The 26362-nt window shown below is 49.7% G+C and overlaps 2 protein-coding genes across 3 annotated transcripts; one reads left to right on the forward strand and one right to left on the reverse strand.

The window, feature by feature from the left end:
• The first annotated feature begins 8783 nt into the window (after nt 1-8783).
• NUDT17 (nudix hydrolase 17) lies at nt 8784-16205 on the forward strand. 2 transcript variants are annotated; one of them, XM_089668217.1, is made up of 10 exons: nt 8784-8899; nt 8985-9129; nt 11104-11226; nt 11685-11868; nt 13220-13245; nt 13326-13418; nt 14184-14282; nt 14360-14496; nt 15878-16009; nt 16122-16205. In XM_089668217.1, the coding sequence occupies exons 2-10, from the start codon at nt 9055-9057 to the stop codon at nt 16177-16179; spliced, it is 927 nt and encodes a 308-aa protein (XP_089524343.1). In that variant the 5' UTR covers nt 8784-8899; nt 8985-9054; the 3' UTR covers nt 16180-16205. The 2 variants fall into 2 exon arrangements, with proteins under 2 accessions (XP_089524343.1, XP_089524342.1); XM_089668216.1 differs by lacking the exons at nt 14184-14282; nt 16122-16205 and having other exon boundaries at nt 15878-16102.
• A 2807-nt stretch (nt 16206-19012) lies between these two features.
• On the reverse strand, nt 19013-25731 carry PIAS3 (protein inhibitor of activated STAT 3). The gene is made up of 8 exons (XM_089668218.1): nt 25550-25731; nt 25379-25452; nt 23019-23179; nt 22804-22940; nt 22350-22518; nt 20821-20954; nt 20626-20666; nt 19013-19425 (listed from the first exon to the last, which is right to left on the reverse strand). The coding sequence occupies exons 1-8, from the start codon at nt 25686-25688 to the stop codon at nt 19165-19167; spliced, it is 1116 nt and encodes a 371-aa protein (XP_089524344.1). The 5' UTR covers nt 25689-25731; the 3' UTR covers nt 19013-19164.
• Nucleotides 25732-26362: the final 631 nt, after the last annotated feature.

Raw genomic sequence — 26362 nt, forward strand, 5'->3', positions numbered from 1 at the left:
GAGAAAGGAACACCCCAGGGTTGATTGGATAAGGTTTAGAGTCCAGCACACATTTATACCCTGAAGTCTGAGAAAGGAACACCCCAAGGGTTGATTGGCCAAGGTTTAGAGTCAAGCCCACATCTATGTCCACAGGGCTGGAGAAGCACTCCCCCCTAGGTTGATAGACCGTGGTTTAGAGTCCTGCCCACACCAATATACTCAGGGCTGAGGAAGGACCCCCCCCCCCCCCCCCCTCGGTTGGTTGGCCAAGGTTTAGAGTCTGGCCCACATCCATATTGTCAGGGCAGAGGAGTGAACACCCCCAGGGTTGATTGTCTAGGGTTTAGAGTTTGGCCCACATCCCTACCCTTAGGGCTAAGGAAGGAGCACCCCCAGGATTGATTGGCCAAGGTTTAGAGTCCTGCCCACACCCATACCCTCAGAGTTGAGGAAGGAGCACCCTCTACCCCCTTTCCTGGATTAATTGCCCAAGGTTTAGTGTCCAGCCTGCATCCATATCCACAGGGTTGAGGAAGGAGCACCCCCACGGTTCATTGGCCAAGTTTTAGAGTCCTGCCTACATCCAAACCCTCAGGGTTGAGGAAGGAGCACCCCCAAGATTGGTTGGCCAAGGTTTAGAGTCCTGCCCACATCCATACCCTCAGGGTTGATTGGCCAAGGTTTAGAGTCCTGCCCACATCCATACCCTCAGGGTTGATTGGCCAAGGCTTAGAGTTTGGTCCACATCCATATCCTCAGAGCTGAGAAAAGAAACACCCCAGCATTGATTGTTCAAGTTTTAGAGTCTGGCCCACATGCATGTCCTTGGGGATCATGAAGGAACACCCCCAGGGTTGGTTGGCCAGGGTTTAGAGCCTATCCGACATCCATGTCCTCAGGGCTGAGGAAGGAACACCCCCTACCCCCTTTCCTGGATTAATTGCCCAAGGTTTAGTGTCCAGCCTGCATCCATATCCACAGGGTTGAGGAAGGAGCACCCCCAGGGTTGATTTGCCAAGGTTTAGAGTCCTGCCCACATCCCTACCCACAGGGTTGATTGGCCAAGGTTTAGTCTGTCCCACATCCATATCCTCAGAGCTGAGAAAAGAAACACCCCCAGTGTTGATTGTTCAAGTTTTAGAGTCAGGCCCACATCCATGTCCTCGGGGATCATGAAGGAACACCCCCAGGGTTGGTTGGCCAGGGTTTAGAGACTATCCCACATCCATGTCCTCAGGGCTAAGGAAGGAACACCCCCTACCCCCTTTCCTGGATTAATTGCCCAAGGTTTAGTGTCCAGCCTGCATCCACATCCTTAGGGCTGAGGAAGGGACACCCCCTGGGTTGAAAAGGGGCAACATCCATATCTCCGTAAATTGAGGAGCATGAGATATAGGCGGGGTGATTCCTATGGAGCCAGGTCTAAATGAGGTGGATTGCTATATATTTCTTGGTGTCCTCTCACCGGTAGGATAAACCTCAGCAAAAGTTTTTGGTTTTTTTTCCTATCTATTTCATAGCCAAACTTTTGTTTGTCTTTGTCATTCTATTTTTTGTACATATTTCTATGTCCATACATACAGAATAAGGACAGATACCGAGAATGACACCCGGCATCCGGGACAGGAGAAGTGGGACTGTGCAGAGTCCATACATACAGAATAAGGACAGATACCGAGAATGACACCCGGCATCCGGGACAGGAGAAGTGGGACTGTGCAGAGTCCATACATACAGAATAAGGACAGATACCGAGAATGACACCCGGCATCCGGGACAGGAGAAGTGGGACTGCGCAGAGTCCATACATACAGAATAAGGACAGATACCGAGAATGACACCCGGCATCCGGGACAGGAGAAGTGGGACAGCGCAGAGTCCATACATACAGAATAAGGACAGATACCGAGAATGACACCCGGCATCCGGGACAGGAGAAGTGGGACTGCGCAGAGTCCATACATACAGAATAAGGACAGATACCGAGAATGACACCCGGCATCCGGGACAGGAGAAGTGGGACTGTGCAGAGGGTGTGGTTTCCTGTGGAGCAGCTGCAGGCTGTGTGGTGCTGACCTCCTCTGATGTCTGATACAAGCCCAGGGTTGGGCTGCCCTGGGCTGGGACGCCTCCCAGGAGATTCCCAGGCTTCTCGGCCTGCTCATGGAGGTGAAGCTGTGGTTGGTGGTGAAGCGGGAGGACGGAGTTCAGTGAATGGAAAGCAAATGGCAGAGACTGTGAGTAGATGTGGGAATGTTGGTGATGGAAAGTCCAGTGTGAGAAGTTCTGTTAATACAGAGAAGATGAAGTCAGTCCAGCAGTGTGAGAATGTCTCTCAGCAAAATGTCAGTTCTGGAAGTGCAGCACATGACAGTCCGCCATTGCAGCCACAGCATGCCCAGCAGAGAAGGGCCCAGTCAGTTCAGTCCAAACAGCAATGTAATGTTGTCACCAAGCAAACTCCAAGCTCTGGAGGAGCAGCTCAAGGCAGTCAGCCATTGCAACCACAGCAGGCCCAAGCCATGCAGAGCGGGGCCCATCTAGTTCAGTCTAAACAGCAATGTAAGGCTGTCACCAAGCAAACTCCAAGTTCTGGAGGAGCAACCCAAGGCAGTCCGCCATTACAGGCACAACAAGCCAAGCAGAGGAAAGTTCAGTCTGTCCAGCAATGTGATGTTGTTACCCAGCCTAGTCCAAGCCTTGGAGGTCCAACTCCGGGCAGCCCACCATTACAGGCACCGCAAGCCCAGCATAGCAAAACCCATGCCGTGCAGAGCGGGGCCCATCCAGTTCAGCCTAAACAGCAATGTAATGTTGTCACCCAGCGCACTCCAAGCTCTGGAAGTGCAACCCAAGGCAGTCAGCCATTACAGTCGCAGCAAGACCAGCAGAGCAGAGCTCAGTCAATTCTGTTTAAACAGCAATGTAATGTTGTCACCCTGCACAGTCCAAGTCATGGAGGTCTAACTCCATGCGGTCAACCATTACAGGCACCACAAGCCCAGCAGAGTGGGGCCCATGCTGTGCAGAGCGGAACCCATACAGTCCATGCAGCTCAGGAATGTAAGGTTGTCACCCGGCATGCTTCAAGTTCTGGAACTGTAAATCAAGGCAGTCAGTCATTGCAACAAAAGCAAGTCCAGCAGAGTAGAGCCCATGCCATACAGTGCAAAGTCCATGCCGTGCAGAGTGGTGATCACACAGTCCATATGGCTCAGGAAAGTGACACTGTCACCCAGCACACTACCAGCTCTGGAGTAGCAACAAAAGGCAGTCAGCCATTGCAAACAAAGCAAGCCCAGAAGAGTGGAGCCCATGCCGCACAGAGCCCAGCACAGGCCGCTCAGAGCGGGGCCCATACAGTTCAGAGCGGAGTAGAGACACCTGTCACTCCCAGTACTCCGCGCAGATCTGCAAGGACTACGTTGGAGCAGAAAACTCTGAAGGAGAACTTCCAGCAGTGTGTAATGGTGGGCAGTGGCCAGGAACGCTCATTACGCCCCAGGTCCCGGCAGAAGAAAGATGATGGAGCCAATAAGCCTCCACAGTCTGGCCCGGAGAGTCCTTCTACATCCAGCAGAGACCCTTCACCCAGTACCGCTGATGGGGATCAGAATTTCAAGCGTCCCGCGGATAGGAAGCAGAAAGTGTTAATGTCACCTGTGCTGCGCCTGGCTGACAGGATTCCTGCTCTGGAGAAGAGAATGAAGACCTTGAGGAAAGCTAAGGCTTCGACCCAGAAAAGGATTGACTCCATCTACAGACTCAAGGCTGCCGACCCCGGGAATGAAGTCCTACATGACAGCGAGCTTAACGCCCTGGGCATTGAACTGGCCGGTATATCGAGGAACATTGATGCTGTTCTGGAAGAACTGGGACCAGGGGGGGAGGTGTATCGGGATTGCGATTGGGTTGGGGCACAATTAAGTGTAAAGATGGAGTCTTCTTCAGAGTCAGACTCCGGGGAACTGATCCAAGGCACGCTACCAGCAAATGTGCTCCCTGAAAGACAGACTCCAGCTCTGGAGGACAGCGGTAGCGTCAGCTTCACCCAGCAGACTTTCATAGTGCAGGAAACCCAGAGAGGCGGCATGGACTCCCAGCACATGGACTATGAGGACGGTGTTGCTACCCCCGGTTCTCATGGTGGAACCAATGCTGAGGGGACTGGTGTTCGGGATGGGGTAGTTGATAATTATGCAGATGAAGCTGCTGATGCTAGTGGTGATATGGCCAGTGCTGATATCACTAATATTGATGTAGGGGTTCCTGATGTCATTAACACTGAGGTAGGTATGTCTGGATGGGGTCAGGACCAGTCTGAGGACCCTGTGAATGTGGCAATGGAGGAGTCAGTTCAGGATAACACCCGTGATTTCCCCCCTTTGGTTGAGCCGCCACCTGCATCACAAGGGAATAGTGGTCCATCTGGCCATGTCCCTCCTCGGAATGCCTGGAGCCGTGGGGCTCCTTCTTTTTCCAACAATACCGGTTATACTGGTCAGGCCTTCAAGAGGAGGAACGTGGTCAGGTTGAAGCATAGGGGTTCTAGAGAAGAGCTCCCTGATAGGAGGTTTGTAGTTAGGGAGTTGCTGTGTCAGCAGATGGGGTTTGTCCCCACAGATATCTTGGCAGTCATCAACCTCCCTGACAGACAGGGGTATGATGTCAGCTTCAAGCTCATGTCTGGCTTGGACAGGTTCTGGGCCAGCTTTAGTGGGTTTCGGGACAAAGAGGGGTGGAAGATTTTCACCTTCATCCCCATCTCCAAACCTGACACAGCAAACGTTAACATCATTTTCTGGAATGAGTCTGTGCCCCCCCAGGATATTGTAGTCTGGCTCAGAAGGCATTGTGAGATGGTCTCTGATCTGACCACAACTAGGGACAGTGATGGGATCTGGACTGGAGGTTGGAGGGTTCTTGTCAAGCTGAGGCAGATTAACAATGTCACCCATCACCTTCCAAACTCCTTTTTCATTGGGCGGGAGAGGGGAGTTTGCTTCTATGCAGGTCAGCCCAGGCTATGTTTCAAATGCGGTAGGTCGGGTCATGTGGCGAGTGTCTGCTCTGTCATGAAGTGTAATCTGTGTGGGGAGGTCGGCCATGTCAGTTCTACCTGTGAGAACATCAAGTGCAATCTATGTGGTAGGCTTGGCCATTTGCACAGAGATTGCCTGGTTGCCTTCCACAATAGGGATGAGGAATCAGTGGATGAGGAATTTCTGGTGGCAGCAGAACACCTGGAGGAGGAAGCCTTAATGAATGGGGTCATATCAACTGAGGGGGAGGTAAACCCAGAAGTCCAAGGCAACTTGGAAGTGTTGGGGATTGGAGAGAGAATGCGTGAATGGATAGGTAAACTATATAAGGAGCCCACTGCAATCATCACGGTAAATGGGGAAAGATCGGAATCCATTGGGATGTCCAATGGAACAAGGCAAGGATGCCCATTGTCCCCCTTGCTGTATGTATTGACATTGGAACCCCTGCTATCAATAATAAGGAATAGTGGAGCGGTAAGGGGAATCCAGATAGAAAATATAGAACATAAAGTAGCGGCCTTTGCGGACGACCTACTGTTTTATGTAGGCAACCCCCGAATAACACTACCAAATATTATGAAGATCCTGAAGGAATACGGTGAACTATCTAATCTAAAAATTAACCCAACAAAAACTGAGATTTTGAACATTAATATACCAAAGAGCGAAAAAGAAAAGCTACAAAAAGAATTCCCCTTCATTTGGAGAGAAAACGATATAAAATACCTAGGAATAAAACTTGCTACCTCATATAAAAAACTGTATAGATTAAACTATATCTCTCTGATAAATGAGATTAAGGACGAACTAAAAAGATTAGAAGGAGGAAATCCATCATGGTTAGGACGTATGAACCTAATTAAAATGGTAATTATACCTAAAATACTCTATAGATTTCAAATGATCCCGATCAAACTCCCAGAGGCGTTTTTTAAGATAATGAGAAAAATGTTAACAAGATTTATATGGAGGAATAAAAAACCAAGAGTATCATATGAAACACTAAGTAGGACTAAAGAGAAAGGGGGGATGGGACTACCTGATGTCAAGAGATATTACAAAGCAGTAATGTTAGCAAGAATTTATGACTGGACTTTTAATCACAAGGGGAAAAGTTGGGTAAAAATGGAAAATGATCTGAGTGGAATTAATTTGAGTAAGATGATATGGGTTCCAGCACACTATAGAAGAATTAAAGAGGACACAAGCACTTACACCTTAACTGTCTTAAGGATATGGGATAACTTACATAAACACAAGAAATGGGAATTCAATTCTATATTAATGCCTCTTGCAAACACGGAGTTTTTCCCCCCAGGAAAAGATGAGATATCAGGGAGATGGTTTAAAAAGGAAGATATCCAATTGAGAGACATATTGGTAGAGGGGGAATTGAGAACACTTAAAGAATTAAAAGAGAAGGGAGGAGATATGTTTACTAAAATAGATGAATGGAAATACCATCAATTAAAATGTTTTATAGGAAATCTCCCAAAACCCTTGAGATTAAAAAAGGAGTGGAATATGTTTGAAAGGTTATTAGAAACACGTAGAGATGGGAAACACGGTGTTACAAAAATGTATAGAATACTTACAGAACTAGACACAGACACAAAGTTAATTTTCATAACAAATTGGGAAAGAGATATGGGGGTGGGGATAGATGAAGAGCAACAGAATAAGATATTTAGATTAGTTCACGAGAATGTTAGTATGAGAGACGTTGAGATTAACTATAAATGTTTGACACGATGGCATATTACACCGAGCACTGAGCACAGGATGAGGGGGGAGAATTCAAAAATGTGTTGGAGAGGATGTGGGGAAGAGGGCACGGTGTTTCACATATGGTGGCAATGTCCAAAAATTCAGGTTTTCTGGAAGACAATAGTCAAATTAATAGAAATAATAACTGGAAATGACATAGGATTAGACCCAACCATGTGTCTCCTACATAGTGTCGAGACAACAGTAAATAAATATAAAGAATCAGGAGTATGGTACTACCTAAGTGCAGCAAAAGGGTTGATCCCCAAATTTTGGCGGAAGACAGAGGTACCAACGGAGGAGGATTGGATCAATAGGGTAAACCAGATTAGCAGAATGGAAAAATCTTATCATATGCAGGAAGACAGGATGAAAATATACTATTCACGATGGGAAAAATGGGAAAAATCGGGATTAAAAGAGAAATATAGAAAACTCTAAACTAGGAAGCTATTCAAAGTGGTTGGGCCTAGAGAGACTGGAGATTTTGCAGAGGGGAGGGAGGGGGGGAAATGGTGGGTTGGGAGGGAAGGGAAATAAAAGAGGTAAATAGAAGGGACAGAGTAGAAATGTATTGATATTTATAAGTATTGTGTCTCTTCTTATGGAAATTTTGTAATAATGTGAAAAATTAATAAATATTTAAATTAAAAAAAAAAAACCCAGAAGTCCAAGGGGCCAGCCTCGGGCAGGAGGGCAGCGTTCAGCAGACTGAGGAGCAGCGGCCATCTGTGGCCATCCCATCCATTTCAGTTCCTGCCTCTGTGGAGAACGTTCCCAGGCAGAAGAGAAGGAATAGGAAGGACAAGGCCACCCGTAAACCTGAAAGTGAGTGGACCCGAGTGCAGAAATCCGCTAAGAAAGTGAGAAGGGTGCCAGAAGGTAGTATGGCAGTCAGCAACCAGTATGACGTCCTATCAGAGTCAGATGCCAACTTCTGTGATCTAGAGGACCAAATGGGGGAAGAAGTAGAAAGGGAATCTGCAGCTAGTTCAGGGGAGGACCCGCCCACTAAGAAGCGCCCGCCCCCGGCTCCCGTATTTGTAGAATTCGATATGGAAACTGGTAGTCGGCGGAGTGACTCGGATTCCGATTTATAAAAAGAGTTTAGAGCCGAAAGGAATATAAAATGGGAGGAATTTATTTACAGCATCAAATTCTATGCAGAACTTTCATTAGTTTAATTTGTTGACTTTCTGTCGTGAAGATGTAGGCAGTTGTTACATTGTTGGTTTGTGTGTTTTTTATGATGATGGTTACAGTTTTGTTACCTTGTAATTTGTTTGTTTATACAAATAAAAATATCCATACATACAGAATAAGGACAGATACCGAGAATGACACCCGGCATCCAGGACAGGAGAAGTGGGACTGCGCAGAGTTCATACATACAGAATAAGGACAGATACCGAGAATGACACCCGGCATCCAGGACAGGAGAAGTGGGACTGCGCAGAGTTCATACATACAGAATAAGGACAGATACCGAGAATGACACCCGGCATCCGGGACAGGAGAAGTGGGACTATGCAGAGTCCATACATACAGAATAAGGACAGATACCGAGAATGACACCCGGCATCCGGGACAGGAGAAGTGGGACTGTGCAGAGTCCATACATACAGAATGGGGACAGATACCGAGAATGACACCCGGCATCCGGGACAGGAGAAGTGGGACTGTGCAGAGTCCATCCATACAGAATAAGGACTGATACCGAGAATGACACCCGGCATCCGGGACAGGAGAAGTGGGACTGTGCAGAGTCCATACATACAGAATAGGAGGAGATCCTGAGAATGACACCCGGCATCCGGGACAGGAGAAGTGGGACTGTGCAGAGTCCATACATACAGAACAGAGGAGATCAGTTATTCGTTCTATATATCGATCATTTGTCACGGTAAAGATCTGAATCTCATTTTTCTTGACGATGGCCAACAACCTTTTACTCTGTTACCATCAGGGGGCGCCAACATTCAGTTTCTTTTTTCTAGACGCTGAGGATTCTGGGAAGGAATGGCTTCCTGGTTAAAGTACAATGTGTGTCTCCAATGCTGAGGACGATTCATTTTCTGATTTGGGGATCTCACTGACTTTTCAAAGTATTATTTTCCTGTCTAACGATTGTATGTTTTACAGTGAGTGCCCATAATGGACTCCCGTCATCGATTCTCCCTCTCGTTTCAGTATGGACCAATCGCAGTTTTGGACGTCGTCGTAGAGCGCGCCTGAGCTTACTGGACGACGGGTGACCAAGATGGAGTCTGCGAAACGAATCCTGGTGTATCTGAGCAAAGAGAGTTCCCTGCTGCAGTGTGCGAGGTTTGTGCAGGTAAAGCCCCCTATAGTCACCCTTCGCCTGATACGTGCGCTGCGATAACACGCCTTAAAATGCTCATTACCACGAATTGCTGTGCAGGTTGCATTATGTATCCATTGATTGAAGCGTGTCATAGATGGATTCCCCCACCTCATCCACACAGTGGAGGTGGATAGAAGAATCCTCCCCAAGGCGCTATTCTGACAGCGGGGAATCCTCCACTGCGGGCGCTGATCAAATGAAAAATATCCAATCATCAGATCGACTTCTCTCGAGTGGCAACCACCACAGAGGGATCGGAATCCGCCTGGTCTCTTTTCAGCTGCACGACTTTCTATTTATCTATGGCCAGCTTTAGAGTAATACCCTGAAACATACAGAAGTAGCTGCCTATGTACCAAATCCTAACCTCCTAAACCCAACCACCTAACTCTGACCCCCCAACCCTGAACCCCAACCCACTAACTAAACCCTAACTCTCCAACCCTGAACCCCAACCCTAACCCACTAACTAAACACTAACCCCCCAACCCTGAACCCCAACCCACTAACTAAACCCTAACTCTCCAACCCTGAACCCCAACCCTAACCCACTAACTAAACACTAACCCCCCAACCCTGAACCCTAACCCACTATGTCTAAACCCTAACTCTCCAACCCTGAACCCCAACCCTAACCCACTAACTAAACCCTAACCCCCCAACCCTGAACCCCAACCCTAACCCACTAACTAAACCCTAACCCCCCAACCCTGAACCCTAACCCACTAAGTCTAAACCCTAACTCTCCAACCCTGAACCCCAACCCTAACCCACTAACTAAACCCTAACCCCCAACCCTGAACCCTAACCCCCCAACCCTGAACTCCAACCCACTAACTAAACCCTAACCCCCCAACCCTGAACCCTAACCACTAACTAAACCCTAATCCTCCAACCCTGAACCCTAACCCACTAACTAAACCCTAACCCCCCAACCCTGAACCCCAACCCACTAACTAAACCCTAACCCTGAACTCCAACCCTAACCCACTAACTAAACCCTAACCCCCCAACCCTGAACCCTAACCACTAACTAAACCCTAACCCCCCAACCCTGAACCCTAACCCACTAAGTCTAAACCCTAATCCCCCAACCCTGAACCCTAACCCACTAACTAAACCCTAACCCCTAAACCCTAACCCACTAAGTCTAAACCCTAACTCTCCAACCCTGAACCCCAACCCTAACCCACTAACTAAACCCTAACCCCCCAACCCTGAACCCCAACCCACTAACTAAACCCTAACCCTGAACCCCAACCCTAACCCACTAACTAAACCCTAACCCCCCAACCCTGAACCCTAACCCACTAAGTCTAAACCCTAATCCCCCAACCCTGAACCCTAACCCACTAAGTCTAAACCCTAACTCTCCAACCCTGAACCCCAACCCTAACCCACTAACTAAACCCTAACCCCCCAACCCTGAACCCTAACCACTAACTAAACCCTAACCCACTAAGTCTAAACCCTAATCCTCCAACCCTGAACCCCAACCCTAACCCACTAACTAAACCTTAACCCCCCCCCAACCCTAACCCACTAACTCTAAACCTCAACCCCAACCCCCTGACTCTAACCCTAACCCTCCAACCTCAACCACCTAACTCTAACCATAACCCCCCCATCTCTAACCCCCAACTCAAAACTCCATCTTTCTAACCCAAACCCCCTAACTGTGCACCCCTAACTTCAATCCTTAACCCCCTACCCCTGTGTGTTTTGGTGCCCTGAGTACCCAAAACTTCTGTGCCTTTAGTTTTTCACGTTAATGTGTGGTGCTAGCGCATTTAAAACGAATGCATGCACAAGGGAACCTTAAAGGGATATTCCATTTTTTTTTTTTAAATCTGTCTTGTAGTTTTTGTAAACTGGAGACCTGAATATTTTCGGGTGATTTTCAAGGCATTTCTGATTTTTTTTTTTTTTTTTTTTTTTTTTTAGGGTATCACTGGACAGTTTTCCTCCAGTCACGAGGACACGGCTGTTGTGAACTGTGGACTGGACCAGAACCGGTTCGTCATCTCTGATCAGCCATTCAGCGGTTCCAGTGTCGTCCGGCTACAGGTCAGCAGTCAGTACTAAAAACGCGATCTGGACGCATACGGGGCCCATGAGGTTCTGGCAGTTTGTGATCTCTAGTGATTACACAAGTGCAGTGCAGCGCAGAATTCATCATTGATGGCTCCTGGCAGGTATTTGAAGCAGATGGCTTTCTTGTTGCCAGTCCTGGTCTGCAGTGACCGTGCCGGGTGCAGACAGGCTGAATGTAGGCAGAGCAATGTTTACACTGGCCCGAGACTGTGATGGCAGCTTGAAAGGCACACAGAAGGGGAAAGCAGAGGTGTCACTGAGCTGGTAGGATGGGCTCTGGATCATGTGATCACTGACAGCCAGTCATTTTGTTCATGTAATCAGGAGCCCCCCTACTGGTCCTCTGCCTCATGGCATAGAAGCACATGACTACCCCAGTGCCTGCAAACGCAGACGGTGCGCTCGTCTAATTCATTCTGCTCTTCTTACAGAGGCCGCCCTTCTGCCCCATCAAAAATCTGAGCCCAGATCAAGCTGCCCGTCTGCCAGAGCAGATCCGGGACCGAGGTGTGGACGTAGGAGTCGCCATCTTGCTGCAGACCGCCAACAAGAAGGTCCTGCTGACGAGGAGAACCAAAACCCTGAACATCTTCCCCAACGTCTGGGTACCACCAGGTCCGTGTGCTGCGTCAGTCAGAGTATGTGCGCTAATAGTGGTGGCAGTGTGCGTGAGTACCGGGCCCTTGTGTGCTCCTGTCTCCGTACCCCCAGTACACCCCTGTGCCCTGTGACCCCCAAAGTGCCCCTGATCAATTTGTGACGCTTAGTAACACTGAAGCATCCAGACTGTCCCCAAGTGACCCCAAAGCATCCTGCCTTACCTAGTGACCCCAGAGCATCCTGCGTCCCCCAGTGACCCCAGAGCATCCTGCTTCTCCCAGTGACCCCAGAGCATCCTACGTCCCCAAATGACCCCAGAGCAGCCTGCGTCTCCCATTGATCCCAGAGCATCCTGCCTTACCCAGTGACCCCCAGAGCATCCTGCATCTCCCAGTGACCCCAGAGCATCCTGCGTCTCCCAGTGACCCCAGAGCATCCTGCGTCCCCCAGTGACCCCAGAGCATCCTGCGTCCCCAAGTGACCCCAGAGCATCCTGCGTCTCCCGGTGATCCCAAAGCATCATGCCTTACCCAGTGTCCCCAGAGCGTCCTGCGTCTCCCAGTGATCCCAGACCGTCCTGCGTCTCCCAGTGTCCCCAGAGCGTCCTGCGTCTCCCAGTGATCCCGGAGCGTCCTGCGTCTCCCAGTGATCCCGGAGCGTCCTGCGTCTCCCAGTGATCCCGGAGCGTCCTGCGTCCCCCAGTGATCCCGGAGCGTCCTGCGCCTCCTAGTGATCCCCGGAGCGTCCTGCGTCCCCCAGTGATCCCGGAGCGTCCTGCGCCTCCTAGTGATCCCCGGAGCGTCCTGCGTCCCCCAGTGATCCCGGAGCGTCCTGCGCCTCCCAGAGCATCCTGCCTTACCTAGTGACCCCAGAGCATTCTGCCTTACCCAGTGATCCCAGAGCATCCTGCGTCTCCCAGTGACCCCAGAGCACCCTGCCTTGCCTAGTGACCCCAGAGCATCCTGTGTCCCCCAGTGACCCTGTAGCATTCTGTGACCCCCGGAGTGTCCAGTGACCCCAGAGCATCCTGCGTCCCCCAGTGACCCCAGAGCATCATGCGTCCCCCAGTGACCCCAGAGCACCCTGCCTTACCTAGTGACCCCAGAGCACCCTGCCTTACCTAGTGACCCCAGAGCATCCTGCGTCTCCCAGTGACCCCAGAGTATATTGTGTCCCCCCGTGACCCTGTAGCATTCTGTGACCCCGGAGCGTGCAGTGTCGCCCAGTGACCCCAGGTCACCCTGTGCAGAGAAAAAATTGAGTATTTAAATTTTTGAAAAAATATTTTCCCCTTATATGTTATTGTTTCTTAGCTTGCAGTGCGCCGGGTGAGAATGTTTCAGCTGTTCTCATTTTATGTTTCCAGGTGGTCACATGGAGCCGGGAGAGCAGGTGAGTGAAAGCTCCATCATCTGTATCATATCTCTATGGAGGAAACCCGATTCATTTTCTGTACACGTTCATATTGACAGCTCCTCCAGGCCGGGCTGAGAGAACTCCAGGAGGAAACTGGGCTGGACCTGAGGAACGAGACTCCGCCCTGGAGGATCCTGGGGCTTTGGGAGGTAAATTGTGTACAACCCCCATTCCACAGCAGCTTGTAGATTCTGTTCCCCATGCTTAGGGATTGTTAATCCCCAGGAGAATCCTGTGTGTTTCAGTGACCCCAGAATGTCCTGCGTCTCCCAGTGACCCCAGAATGTCCTGCGTCTGCCAGTGACCCCAGAATGTCCTGCGTCTCCCAGTGACCCCAGAATGTCCTGCGTCTGCCAGTGACCCCAAAATGTCCTGCGTCTGCCAGTGACCCCAAAATGTCCTGCGTCTCTCAGCGACCCCAGAACGTCCTGTGTCTCCCAGCGACCCCGGAGGATCCCGTGTCCCCCAGCGACCCCCCGAGGATCCCGCGTCTCCCAGCGACCCCCGAGGATCCCGCGTCTCCCAGCGACCCCCGAGGATCCCGCGTCTCCCAGCGACCCCCGAGGATCCCGCGTCTCCCAGCGACCCCCCGAGGATCCCGCGTCTCCCAGCGACCCCCCGAGGATCCCGCGTCTCCCAGCGACCCCCCGAGGATCCCGCGTCTCCCAGCGACCCCCGAGGATCCCGTCCCCCAGCGACCCCCGAGGATCCCGTCCCCCAGCGACCCCGCGTCCCCGGTAGATCCTGCGTCCCTCAGCGACCCCAGAGGATCCTGTGATTGACTCCCCAAATCAATATCTATAGTTTGAAGCTATGTATTTAAATCCCACAATTCAGGATTTCGGCTTTTTGTCAGTTTGTAGTAAACCCCGGAGCTGGGAATCCATTCTACAAAAAACTAATTTGTCTTCCAGTCCGCCTTCCCCCCGCTGCTGAGTTGCGGATTCCCCACCAGACACCATATTGTCACTTACCTTCTCGTCACCACCAGGGAGACCCACCAGGAGCTGCAGGTAGGTCGGCCAGGCTCGGAGCGGTCAGTTTGTTTCTCTCGGAGATTTAATGTCGGGATTTGTTTTCACTGTCACAGGAGAAGCTCTGCCCAGCGGAACAGGAGGTCAGCGCGTGTCTGTGGCTGGACCCGGAGGTTGCTGAGCTCATAGTGGCAGCTCAGGAGGGAGAGGAGCATTCTGGGAAAAACCTGACAGCCATTCCAGACTCCATTCCGTACGTTCATTTGTGTTTCTAGAGGGGTCAGTGGTGGGATAATCTGCAGAGTCTATCAATATGGATCTGTCAGGAGGGGACGGAGCGATGTTCTGCAGATCTCTAGATGGAATAATCTGCAGAATATATCAAAATGGATCTGTCAGGAGGGGGATGGGAGGGAGCGATGCTCTGCAGATCTCTAGCAGGGTCAGTAGTGGGATAATCTGCAGAATATATCAATATGGATCTGTCAGGACGGGGATGGGAAGGAGCAATGCTCTGCAGATCTCTAGCTGGAATAATCTGCAGAATATCAATGTTGATCTATCAGGAGGGGGATAGGACAAAGCGATGTTCTGGAGCTCTCTAGGGGGGGTCAGTGGTGGAATACTCTGCAGAATATATCAATATGGATCTGTCAGGAGGATGGGACGGAGCAATGGGCTGCAGATCTCAGTGATGGGATAATCTGCAGCATATATCAATGTTGATCTGTCAGGAGGGGGATGGGATGGAGCGATGTTCTGCAGATCTCTAGGGGGGTCAGTGGTGGAATAATCTGCAGAATGTGTCAATATGGATCTGTCAGGAGGGGGATGGGACGGAGCGATGTTCTGCAGATCTCAGTGATGGGATAATCTGCAGCATATATCAATGTTGATCTATCAGGAGGGGGATGGAGTGATGTTCTGCAGATCTCTAGAGAGGTCAGTGATGGAATATGTCAATATGCATCTGTCAGGAGGGGGATGGGACGGAGCGATGTTCTGCAGATCTGTAGAGGGGCCACTGATAGAATAGTCTGCAGATCTCAGTGATGGGATAATCTGCAGAATATATCAATATGCATCTGTCAGGAGGGGGATGGGAGGGAGCGATGTTCTGCAGATCTCTAGAGAGGTCAGTGATGGAATAATCTGCAGAATATATCAGTATGGATCTATCAGGAGGAGGATGGGAGGGAGCGATGTTCTGCAGACCTCTAGAGAGGTCAGTGATGGAATAATCTGCAGAATATATCAGTATGGATCTATCAGGAGGGGGATGGGAGGGAGCGATGTTCTGCAGATCTCTAGAGAGGTCAGTGATGGAATATGTCAATATGCATCTGTCAGGAGGGGGATGGGACGGAGCGATGTTCTGCAGATCTGTAGAGGGGCTACTGATAGAATAGTCTGCAGATCTCAGTGATGGGATAATCTGCAGAATATATCAATATGCATCTGTCAGGAGGGGGATGGGAGGGAGCGATGTTCTGCAGATCTCTAGAGAGGTCAGTGATGGAATAATCTGCAGAATATATCAGTATGGATCTGTCAGGAGGGGGATGGGATGGAGCGATGTTCTGCAGACCTCAGGAATCAGATTTAGTAGTAATCTTTCTCTCGGCTTCCTCCAGGATCACAGAGGTCTGTGGGAATTCTCTCTGTCAGAAGGATCTGGACGTGTCGGTGTTGGTAGGCGTGGCCCCGGTGGGCGGGGAAGATGTGGAGCGGCTGAGCACCGGCACCAAATATGCTTTGGAACTTTGGTTAGAAAATCTGCAAGTCCAGGAATAATCCCAGCTGGATGTAAAAAGATCCTCAAGGGAAGGAATCAAAAATAAATTATTTTATAATCCTTTTGTTTTGTTTCCTCTTTGATTCAGCAGGCCCCGCCCCCGAGGAACCAATATGTACAACACGACAGAACACTGAATAAATAAAAAGGTTTATTCCTGTTAAAAAGGGTTTTTTCTTGGATTATGTCTATCGTCAGCCAGTAAGTAAAAACCAGAGAGACTAAATACAGAATACATTAGATATTTAAATACATAAATATGAAGAAAAAAAAAAACCAACACGAGCTCGCTGTCGCTACCGCGGTGGCATTAACCCTTTCTGCTCCGGGGGAAGAGATCTGGAATGCGGTTTTGGTCTCTGGCAGGGCGGAAAGGGAGAGCCAAAACCTTCATAGAAAGTAAAAGCGTCGGAGCTTGTGTACGTCATTTAAAAAATAAGAAAAACAAAAGAAAATATATAAATGTTTTTTGTATTCATCTATATACAATATCATGTAATGGTAGAAGACAGCGAGTTAAAAAAAAAAAAAAAAAACTATACAAAATAAAACAGCAAAGTCTAAAAAATAGCTTGTAGTCACTTCATATCCACCATTTAGAACCACAGACCAAACATTAAAACACAAAAAAAGAAAAGAAAAAGGCAACTAAAAAAACCACTAAAAACCCAACTACAGAAACAAAAAAACAAAAACCCAACTACAGAAACAAAAAAACAGCTAAAAAAAAAAACCAAAAACCCAACTACAAAAACAAAAAAAAACCCAACTACAAAAAAAAAAAAAACACCAAAAACCCAACAAAAAAACAAAAACCCAACTAAAAAACAAAAACCCAACTACAAAAAAAAAAAACAAAAACCCAACTACAAAAACAAAAAAAAACCCAACTACAAAAAAAAACAAAACACCAAAAACCCAACAAAAAAACAAAAACCCAACTAAAAAACAAAAACCCAACTACAAAAAAAAAAAAAAAAAACCCAACTACAAAAAAACAAAACAAAAACCCAACTAAAAAACGAAAAAAAAAAACCCCAACTACAAAAAAAAAAAACCCCAACTACAAAAAAAAAAAAAAAAAAACACTACAAAAACAAAACAAACCCCAACTACAAAAACAAAACAAACCCCAACTACAAAAAAAAAAAAAAAACACCAAAAACCCAACTACAGAAACAAAAACCCAACTAAAAAAAAACAAAAAAAAAAAACACACAAACGGTGCAGTGCCTAGTCATAGCCAGGATGTGGCGCCGCACGCAGGCTGCAGGAGGTATTACATGTATAGGTGATAATGCTTTATTTGAAGGTGAGTGGAATGATCGCAGGCCTAGTGGTGGCCCAGTCCTGATTATCTTGAGTCGTGACTACCGTCCATAATTTAAAAAGAGATGATTAACCAATAAATATTGGGTGCTAAAACCGAGGAAAAGTCTTTGTTCTTAGACGTGAGCGTGCCGCTCCATACTGTGAGCCCGGCCTGCGCCATGACGTGCCTTCTGAGGGTCTGGAGGGGTCAGAACTGAGGAGGAAGTTGGGGACAACCTTAGAGAACGAAGAAGGTTCCACGTTGGAGGAGGGGAGGCATTTGCAGTAGAAAGATTCAAAAAATACTTTTTATCCTTTTGCTGCCACGTATGTGCAGAAAAAGGGGTGGGGCTTTAGCGCCCACGCATGCGTCCGATGTTTTTGTCAAAGAGCATGCTCCTCAGTCCCAACTAACAATGCAGGACCAGCTCCCATCAATGTGACCACTGCGACAGCCAATCACAATGGTCACATGATCACCAGCCCCTCCTTTCCCCTGGCATTTAGAACCCCTTTGTGCCAGCGCCTCCCGGCCCTTTAAGTTTCAGGAGGTGGGCGGGGTTTTAGGATCATGTGGCAGCGAATCACGGCGGTCCCAATCATAACGGGACATCAGGACCTTTCCGTGAGTCACGGACACATGCAGGGCGCGCGCTCTCAGCACATATGTACTTTCTAATGGCACGCAAATATGCTGTCACATGACCAAAAGAAACCCCTCCCACCAGCAGCGCACACGCCTGGAAGAACAAGACGCAACAAGGAGGGGGGGGGGGGCACGGATTATCCCCACCCCTAAAATCTGGCCATAGAAAAGTCAGACTCCACCCACATTTCTGTAACCATAATGATACAAAAAAAAAAAAAAAAAGATACATTGTATTGCTTGCTTGAGGCATTAAAAGGACAAATTCTGATTGGCTGGTTGTACAAATGGGCGGAGATAAATTTCCCATGTCTGCAACCAACCTAATAACAGGCTGATATGTCAAAGGGACAATTGCCTTTGTTGTAACATCGTACCAATGGTTTCCAAACCCCCCTGAGTATACCATTCAGGTACTGTAGGGCCACCCTGTGTCACTTGATTTAAAAAAAAAAAAAAAAAAAAAAAAAATAACCCCCTCCCCCCCCCCCAAAAAAAAAACAAAAAAAAAAACCCCTATAAAAAAGGAAAAAAAAAACCTAAAGAAAAAAAACCTATTAAAAAAAAAAAGAAAAAAAAACCCTAAGAAAAAAATATATATATAAAAAAAAAAAAAGAAAAAACCCCTATAAAAAGGAAAAAAAAAAAAAAACCTATAAGAAAAACAAAACCCTATTAAAAAAAAAAGAAAACAAAACCCTATAAAAAAAAAAAACCCCATAAAAAAACCCTATAAAAAAACCCCATAAAAAAAACCCTATAAAAAAAGAAAAAAACCCCTATAAGAAAGAAAAATATAAAAAAAAAGAAAAAAAATATAAAGAAAAAAAAAAAGAAAAAACCCCTATAAAAAAAGAAAATAAAACCCTATAAAAAAAAAAAAAAACAAAAAAAAAACAGACAAAAACCTATAAACCCCCCCCCCCCAAAAAAAAACCCACCTGACCATAAACTATGATATGACCATTCATACCCGCCACGTGGATACAGAGGAGACATCGTAACATTAAAACCAGAAAATGTTTTTTGTCTATTTAAAAAAATAACTCCATGGCGGTAGATTCCTGTGTCTTGGTTGATCATGCGGTAGCGGGTCCCAAGGAGGATTCTGGGACTTGGAATACATCCGCGAGGCATGGTGAGCCAGTCACCAACCGAGAAGTGTCTGCTCAGTCCAGGGATATGATGTCCGGTCGGCACCCTGGTAACGTGGAGGAGGGGTTTTGTGAGGCACTGTGGGCGTGGCTTTCACGTAACGTGCTGGTGGACACGATGCTGCTGATCCGGCTGGCGCTGCTGCTGCTTCCGTGGGATGCCGTTATGGCTTGGGTCAGGGGGCTCATATAATGGGGTGGCGTGGGACGGTACTGGAAGAAGTGGCTGAGGGTGTCTTGTTCATCCAAGGAAGTGATCACTGAGGGGCTGTAGTGCTGTAAATGAAGGAAAAGAAGTCAAAATAACCCAAGGCCACCACTGGTCTTCATTACCAAGGCCAACATTTTGAAGGTCACCATTACAAAGCCCACCATTTTGAAGATCACCACTGGTCATTACCAAGGCCACCATTTTGAAAGTCATCATTGGTCATCGTTACCAAGGCCACCACTTTGAAGGTCGCCATTGGTCTTCATTACCAAGGCCAACACTTTGAAGGTCTCCATTACCAAGGCCACCACTTTGAAGGTCTCCATTGGTCTTCATTACCAAGGCCACCACTTTGAAGGTCACCCTTGGTCTTCATTACCAAGGCCACCACTTTGAAGGTCGCCATTGGTCATCATTACCAAGGCCACCACTTTGAAGGTCGCCATTGGTCATCATTACCAAGGCCACCATTTTGAAGGTCGCCATTGGTCATCATTACCAAGGCCACCACTTTGAAGGTCGCCATTGGTCATCATTACCAAGGCCACCACTTTGAAGGTCGCCATTGGTCATCATTACCAAGGCCACCACTTTAAAGGTCGCCATTGGTCATCATTACCAAGGCCACCACTTTGAAGGTCGCCATTGGTCTTCATTACCAAGGCCACCATTTTGAAGGTCGCCATTGGTCATCATTACCAAGGCCGCCATTGGTCATCATTACCAAGGCCGCCATTGGTCATCATTAACAAGGTCACCACTGGTCATTACCAAGGCCACTATTTTGAAGGCCACCATTGGTCATCATTACCAAGGCCACCATTGGTCATCATTACCAAGGCCACCATTGGTCATCATTACCAAGGCCACCATTGGTCATCATTACCAAGGCCACCATTTTGAAGGTCACTATTGCTAAGGTCACCATTGTCACCACTGGCCGCCATTACCAAGGCTACCATTGACAACCCATAGTTAGAGGATGAGCAGAGTGGGTACATCTGCTGCCTCGCACACCTTCACCAGCAGCCCATAAGGGGAAGATCTGCCCTCATGTCATCCTCTCCAGTGTAGGCCACCCTCCATGTTAACCTGTTCTGCACTTTCCACCTTGTCTGCCCCCTCCATGCTACCATATCAGGTGGGGGGTCTAGACAACCCTGTCAGAGGACATTCACAAAGTCCAAGCAGCGATTATAGAACACAACTATTAGTCCACAATAACACAACTCTGAGCGGAATTATAAAAGTTCCGATATTCTCACCTGATTGTCGGGGGTCTGAAGGAAGGAGAACAGGTCGAGTCCTGAAGATGACAAACACAAAACGAATGGTAAGAATGTGAACGTTTACAGGAGGCTCCTTGTCTACCAATTACAACCAAACACATGAATGGGTTAAATCTTCTATGAAACATTAGAGATTAGGATTACATCGACTCTAAATCCGGCTCTCCTTACCCTGAAGGTCACTTGGTACGGGGAAAGTTCGATGGTAGTCCGGGATTGGAAGACTCGACAGGTACTCGCTGCCTATTGTCGTCAACGGAGGGCTTCTCAATACAGAAGATGTTTGATGGTCGATGCTGATCACCCTAAGAAGAAATATTACTTAACAGCTGAGGGGTGTGGCTATTACTCAGCTCTGCCAGCTTAGAGCACCAGAGGGAGGAGGAGGGATAAGGGGTGTGGCTATTACTCAGCTCTGCCAGTATGATGCACCGGAGGGAGGAGTACTAAGGGGTGTGACTATTACTCAGCTCTGCCAACATGGAGCACCGGAGGGAGGAGTGCTAAGGGGTGTGACTATTACTCAGCTCTGCCAGCATGATGCACCGGAGGGAGGAGTGCTAAGGAGTGACTATTAGCTCTGCCAGCATGGTGCACCAGAGGGAGGAGGAGTGCTAAGGGGTGTGGCTATTACTCAGCTCTGCCAGCATAGAGCACCGGAGTGCTAAGGGGTGTGACTATTACTCAGCTCTGCCAGCATGGAGCACCGGAGTGCTAAGGGGTGTGACTATTACTCAGCTCTGCCAGCATGGAGCACCGGAGTGCTAAGGGGTGTGACTATTACTCAGCTCTGCCAGCATAGAGCACCGGAGTGCTAAGGGGTGTGACTATTACTCAGCTCTGCCAGCATAGAGCACCGGAGTGCTAAGGGGTGTGACTATTACTCAGCTCTGCCTGCATGGAGCACCGGAGTGCTAAGGGGTGTGACTATTACTCAGCTCTGCCAGCATGGAGCACCGGAGTGCTAAGGGGTGTGACTATTACTCAACTCTGCCAGCTTGGAGCACCGGAGGGAGGAGTGCTAAGGGGTGTGACTATTCCTCAGCTCTGCCAGCATGGAGCACCGGAGGGAGGAGTGCTAAGGGGTGTGACTATTCCTCAGCTCTGCCAGCATGGAGCACCGGAGGGAGGAGTGCTAAGGGGTGTGACTATTACTCAGCTCTGCCTGCATGGAGCACTGGAGGGGGGAGGAGTAAGGGAGAGAGGGGAAAGAGGAGGGGTGGTTTATGGCTCCAACCAATCGGTATCAAACCCAATTAGGAGAAATTTGGGGTAGTGTCCGGGATTTCCATATCTGCGGACAAGGAAGGTTCTCCTCATCATCAGAGGCTCCTAGAAGTACCAGCGTTGGGTTCAGCTGCAAGGTAAGTTCCAGCCTGGCACTGCCCACCTACAGACCCCGCACCCAGTACGATGCGTGAGAATGTCATACTTCCTCCATGTCCTCTGAGGAAGGCGGGATTCAATCTTTCCTTTCTGTCCTGGACCTTCTACATACTTCTGATGTGTCCAGGCAAGAGGTCTCTGGAAACGTGCAAGTCGTTCCTTCACAACCTCTTCCTACCTCCATTAATTACCAGGTGGGAGTTTGTCAGCCCCCCCCCCCCCCGGGACCAGGGGGCCACATTTGCAGAGACATCTAACCTAGAGCCCACAGGAGTTCGATGTACGAGTCACGTAAGAGTACGGCCAAGTCTTACCCTTTAGACCCAATGGAAGGCATGATGGTGGAGGTGATGGGACATGTCCTCTTGGCGGGGGGTTCCTCCTCATCGGACGAGCTGTCCAGAGTCAGGTCTATGACCTCCACCTTTTTCTTGGTCTCGGCGCTGTGCTTGAAGTCAGAGCTGAGGTTGTAGAGCGTGCCGGCTGGAAATGGAGAAGGTGTTCGGATGAATGACGGTTCGAGCACTGCCCGAGGGCCCGGGGTCAGTAGGGGGCCCCATGAAATGCCCCTGGTAACTTTTATAGGCTTTTTTTTGAGTGTGGGCAAGGACACAGGGGCCCCATGTTCCCCTATTGCCCGGGGGCCCCATGAGTTGTCAGTCCGCCCCTGATGACGGTCAATTTATTATTAAACGCAGGCAAATTTTTCAAATCCTTCCTGCATGTGAGCGGTCGGGCGACCCCAGCAGGCTTTTTTCTGGCTCTTACCGTCGATGGCGCTGTAAGTCTGCGACTGACACAAATCCGCCTTCTCCTTCTTGGGTTTCATTGGACTCCAGGAACCGTCCTCCATGAACTGGATCTCGTCGCAGTCCGTACAGGAGTTCAGGATCTCCATGAAGAGGCTGCAAGGGGAGAACACGGGTTAAAGGGAAACTCCGGCTCCGGAATCCTTCCGGAATCATGGCGTCTACCGCGCTCACCCATCGATGATCAGCGTGTCATAGGGCGCCTTCTTGTCGCAGACGGGGCAGGTCCAGGTCGGCTTTTTCTCGTTCATCTGCAGGTACAGCGCGGCGTCGAAGCACTGGAGGTGAGTGCAGGTGATCGCCCGGCAGGGGACCGTCAGACGCATCTTACCCAGCTGGAGGGGAACCGAGACACGGGGACCGGTTATAAAGGGGGAAACCCAAAATCTAGCATTAACCCCTCCCCCTATGGGGCGGTTCTTACATGTGCTACGGATCTGATTGTTTGGCAATTGCTACAGTGAAGGAAATGCGTACTCCATCCTCTGGAACTCCCTACCCCAATCTGTCCAGCTATCTCCCACAGTGAAGGAAATGCGTATTTGCTCTCCTTCCTGTCCGGACGCTTCCCCCCCCCCCCTTCCAGTCCGGACGCTTCCCCCCCCCCCCTTCCAGTCCGGACGCTTCCCCCCCCCCTTCCAGTCCAGACGCTTCCCCCCCCCCTTCCAGTCCAGACGCTTCCCCCCCCCCTTCCAGTCCAGACGCTTCCCCCCCCCCTTCCAGTCCAGACGCTTCCCCCCCCCCTTCCAGTCCAGACGCTTCCCCCCCCCCCCTTCCAGTCCAGACGCTTCCCCCCCCCCCCTTCCAGTCCAGACGCTTCCCCCCCCCCCCTTCCAGTCCAGACGCTTCCCCCCCCCCCCTTCCAGTCCGGACGCTCCCCCCCCCCTCTTCCAGTCCGGACGCTCCCCCCCCCCCCTCTTCCAGTCCGGACGCTCCCCCCCCCCCCTCTTCCAGTCCGGACGCTCCCCCCCCCCCCCTCTTCCAGTCCGGACGCTCCCCCCCCCCCCTCTTCCAGTCCGGACGCTCCCCCCCCCCCTCTTCCAGTCCGGACGCCCCCCCCCCTTCCAGTCCGGATGCCCCCCCCTTCCAGTCCGGACGCTTAACCCCACCCCCTTCCAGTCCGGATGCTTCCCCCCCCCCTACCAGTCCGGATGCTCCCCCCCCCCCCCTTCCAGTCCGGACGCTTCCCCCCCCCCCCAGTCCGGACGCTTCCCCCCCCCCCCAGTCCGGCCGCTTCCCCCCCCCCCCAGTCCGGACGCTTCCCCCCCCCTTCCAGTCCGGACGCTTCCCCCCCCCCCCTTCCAGTCTGGACGCTTTCTCCCCCCTTCCAGTCCGGACACTTTCCCCCCCTTCCAGTCCGGACACTTTCCCCCCCCTTCCAGTCCGGACACTTTCCCCCCCCTTCCAGTCCGGACACTTTCCCCCCCTTCCAGTCCGGACACTTTCCCCCCCTTCCAGTCCGGACACTTTCCCCCCCTTCCAGTCCGGACGCTTTCACCCCCTTCCAGTCCGGACGCTTTCACCCCCTTCCAGTCCGGACACTTTCACCCCCTTCCAGTCCGGACACTTTCACCCCCTTCCAGTCCGGACACTTCCCCCCCCCCCCCCCTTCCAGTCCGGACACTTCCCCCCCCCCCCTTCCAGTCCGGGCCAATTTTCAGCTTTCAGCGCTATCACACTTTGAATGACAATTGCGCGGTCATGCAACACTGTACCCATATGAATGTTTTAGCATTTTTTTGAGACACATAAAGCTTTATTTTGGTGGTATTTATTCACCGCTGGGATTTTTTTTTTTTTTTTTCTATGTAGATGAAAAAGTCCAAAATTTTTTTTAAAAAGTGTTTTTCTTATAAAATTTAGCAAATAAATAATATTTCTTCATCAATCTCGGCCAAAATGTATTCCGTTATCTTTTTAGTAAAAAAAAAAAAAAAAATAACCCAAATTAGTTTAACCAAAAATCATAATTTTTAAACATTTTACTTTTTTATATTATTTATTTATTTATTTTTACATACTGTCACCCTAGCAGTGTGGGGTCACCATGGTGACACTGTACTACTTGTGGGGGGGGGGGATGAAGATTTTTTTTCTTTTTTTTTTCTTTTACACCGATTGCTTTTACACCCATAAAGGCTGTAAAAGCAACAATTTCTCCTCCTCTCTGGCTGCATTCTTGCAGCCATTTGGAAATACTGTGAGAGCTGTGATTGGTCACAGCATGTCACATGGTACAAGGCTGTTGTAAATGGCCCTGTACCATGTGATCTCTGTGATCATTCACAGATTTCACACGTAGTAAGCAATGATGTCAGAAGCGACATCTTGCTTACTACTCGCATGTGATCACTGATTGGCCAATCAGTGATCACATGATCGGGACCTCGCACAGAGGTCCCGTCCGACGATCGCAGTGAGCACCAGATCACGGTGCTGCGCGCTTCTTAGGGAGCGCGCACAAGCAGGGGGCGGGGAGGCCGTTTATATACAATGGCCGGACAGGAGGTGGTTAATAAACGGAGGGAACTCACCGGACACATCAGTGACACCCGCAGGCTGGTGGTGGCGATTTCGCTGTCGGGGTCGGCCGTCAGTTTTTCTTTTACTAGAACAGAAAGAGGAAATGGAAGCGTGAATCGGCGCACGCGGGTCAAGAGGGGAGGAGTCTTCGCATTTTCAGGCGGGGAATGTTCTAGACTCACTCAGCGCTCTGGAGTGGTCCGGGTTCCGGATGCCTTTGGCCCGAAGTTTCTGCAGCAGAGTGACCGACGTCAGCTGCTTCACCAGATACACGGACAGGGAGTAGTTCTGTGGAGGAGGACAAGGGATGGAAACCATCATCAGCAAAAAACTAAAAGAATTTTTAAAAAGTGATTCAAAAGGGTCACTTGGAAAATAAAAAAAAGTTTGCAAATAAAACTGAAATCTGCCCTCCATCCTGTAGTCGTAGCGGCTCCTCCCCTGTACTGAGCGGCTCAGTCTGATCTCACTGCACACTGTGGGCTTCTCACAACGTGCACTAGAAGCCAGCAGAGAGAGCTCCGCCTCATTTCCTGGCTGGAGAACGTCCAGCATCATCTAGGCCAAGGGTGTCAAACTCCGTTACATCACGGGTCACATGATCTCTCAAAGGGCTAATTGTATCTGGGGAGCGCTACTTACAGACTGCAGGGTTCAGGGGGTGGGCCGTGTCCAGACTGCAGGGTTCAGGGGGTGGGCCGTGTCCAGACTGCAGGGTTCAGGGGGTGGGCCGTGTCCAGACTGCAGGGTTCAGGGGGTGGGCCGTGTCCAGACTGCAGGGTTCAGGGGGTGGGCCGTGTCCAGACTGCAGGGTTCAGGGGGTGGGCCGTGTCCAGACTGTAGGGTTCAGGGGGTGGGCCGTGTCCAGACTGCAGGGTTCAGGGGGTGGGCTGTGTCCAGACTGCAGGGTTCGGGAGTGCATTACGTGCAGAGTTTAGGGGTGCATTACGTGCAGAGTTTAGGGGTGCACTATGTACAAAATGCAGGGCTCAGGG

The sequence above is a fragment of the Staurois parvus genome, unplaced genomic scaffold, assembly GCF_062004578.1.
Source record: "Staurois parvus isolate SC_StPar_1 unplaced genomic scaffold, SC_StPar_1.0 ptg003972l, whole genome shotgun sequence".
Classification (NCBI taxonomy): domain Eukaryota; kingdom Metazoa; phylum Chordata; class Amphibia; order Anura; family Ranidae; genus Staurois; species Staurois parvus.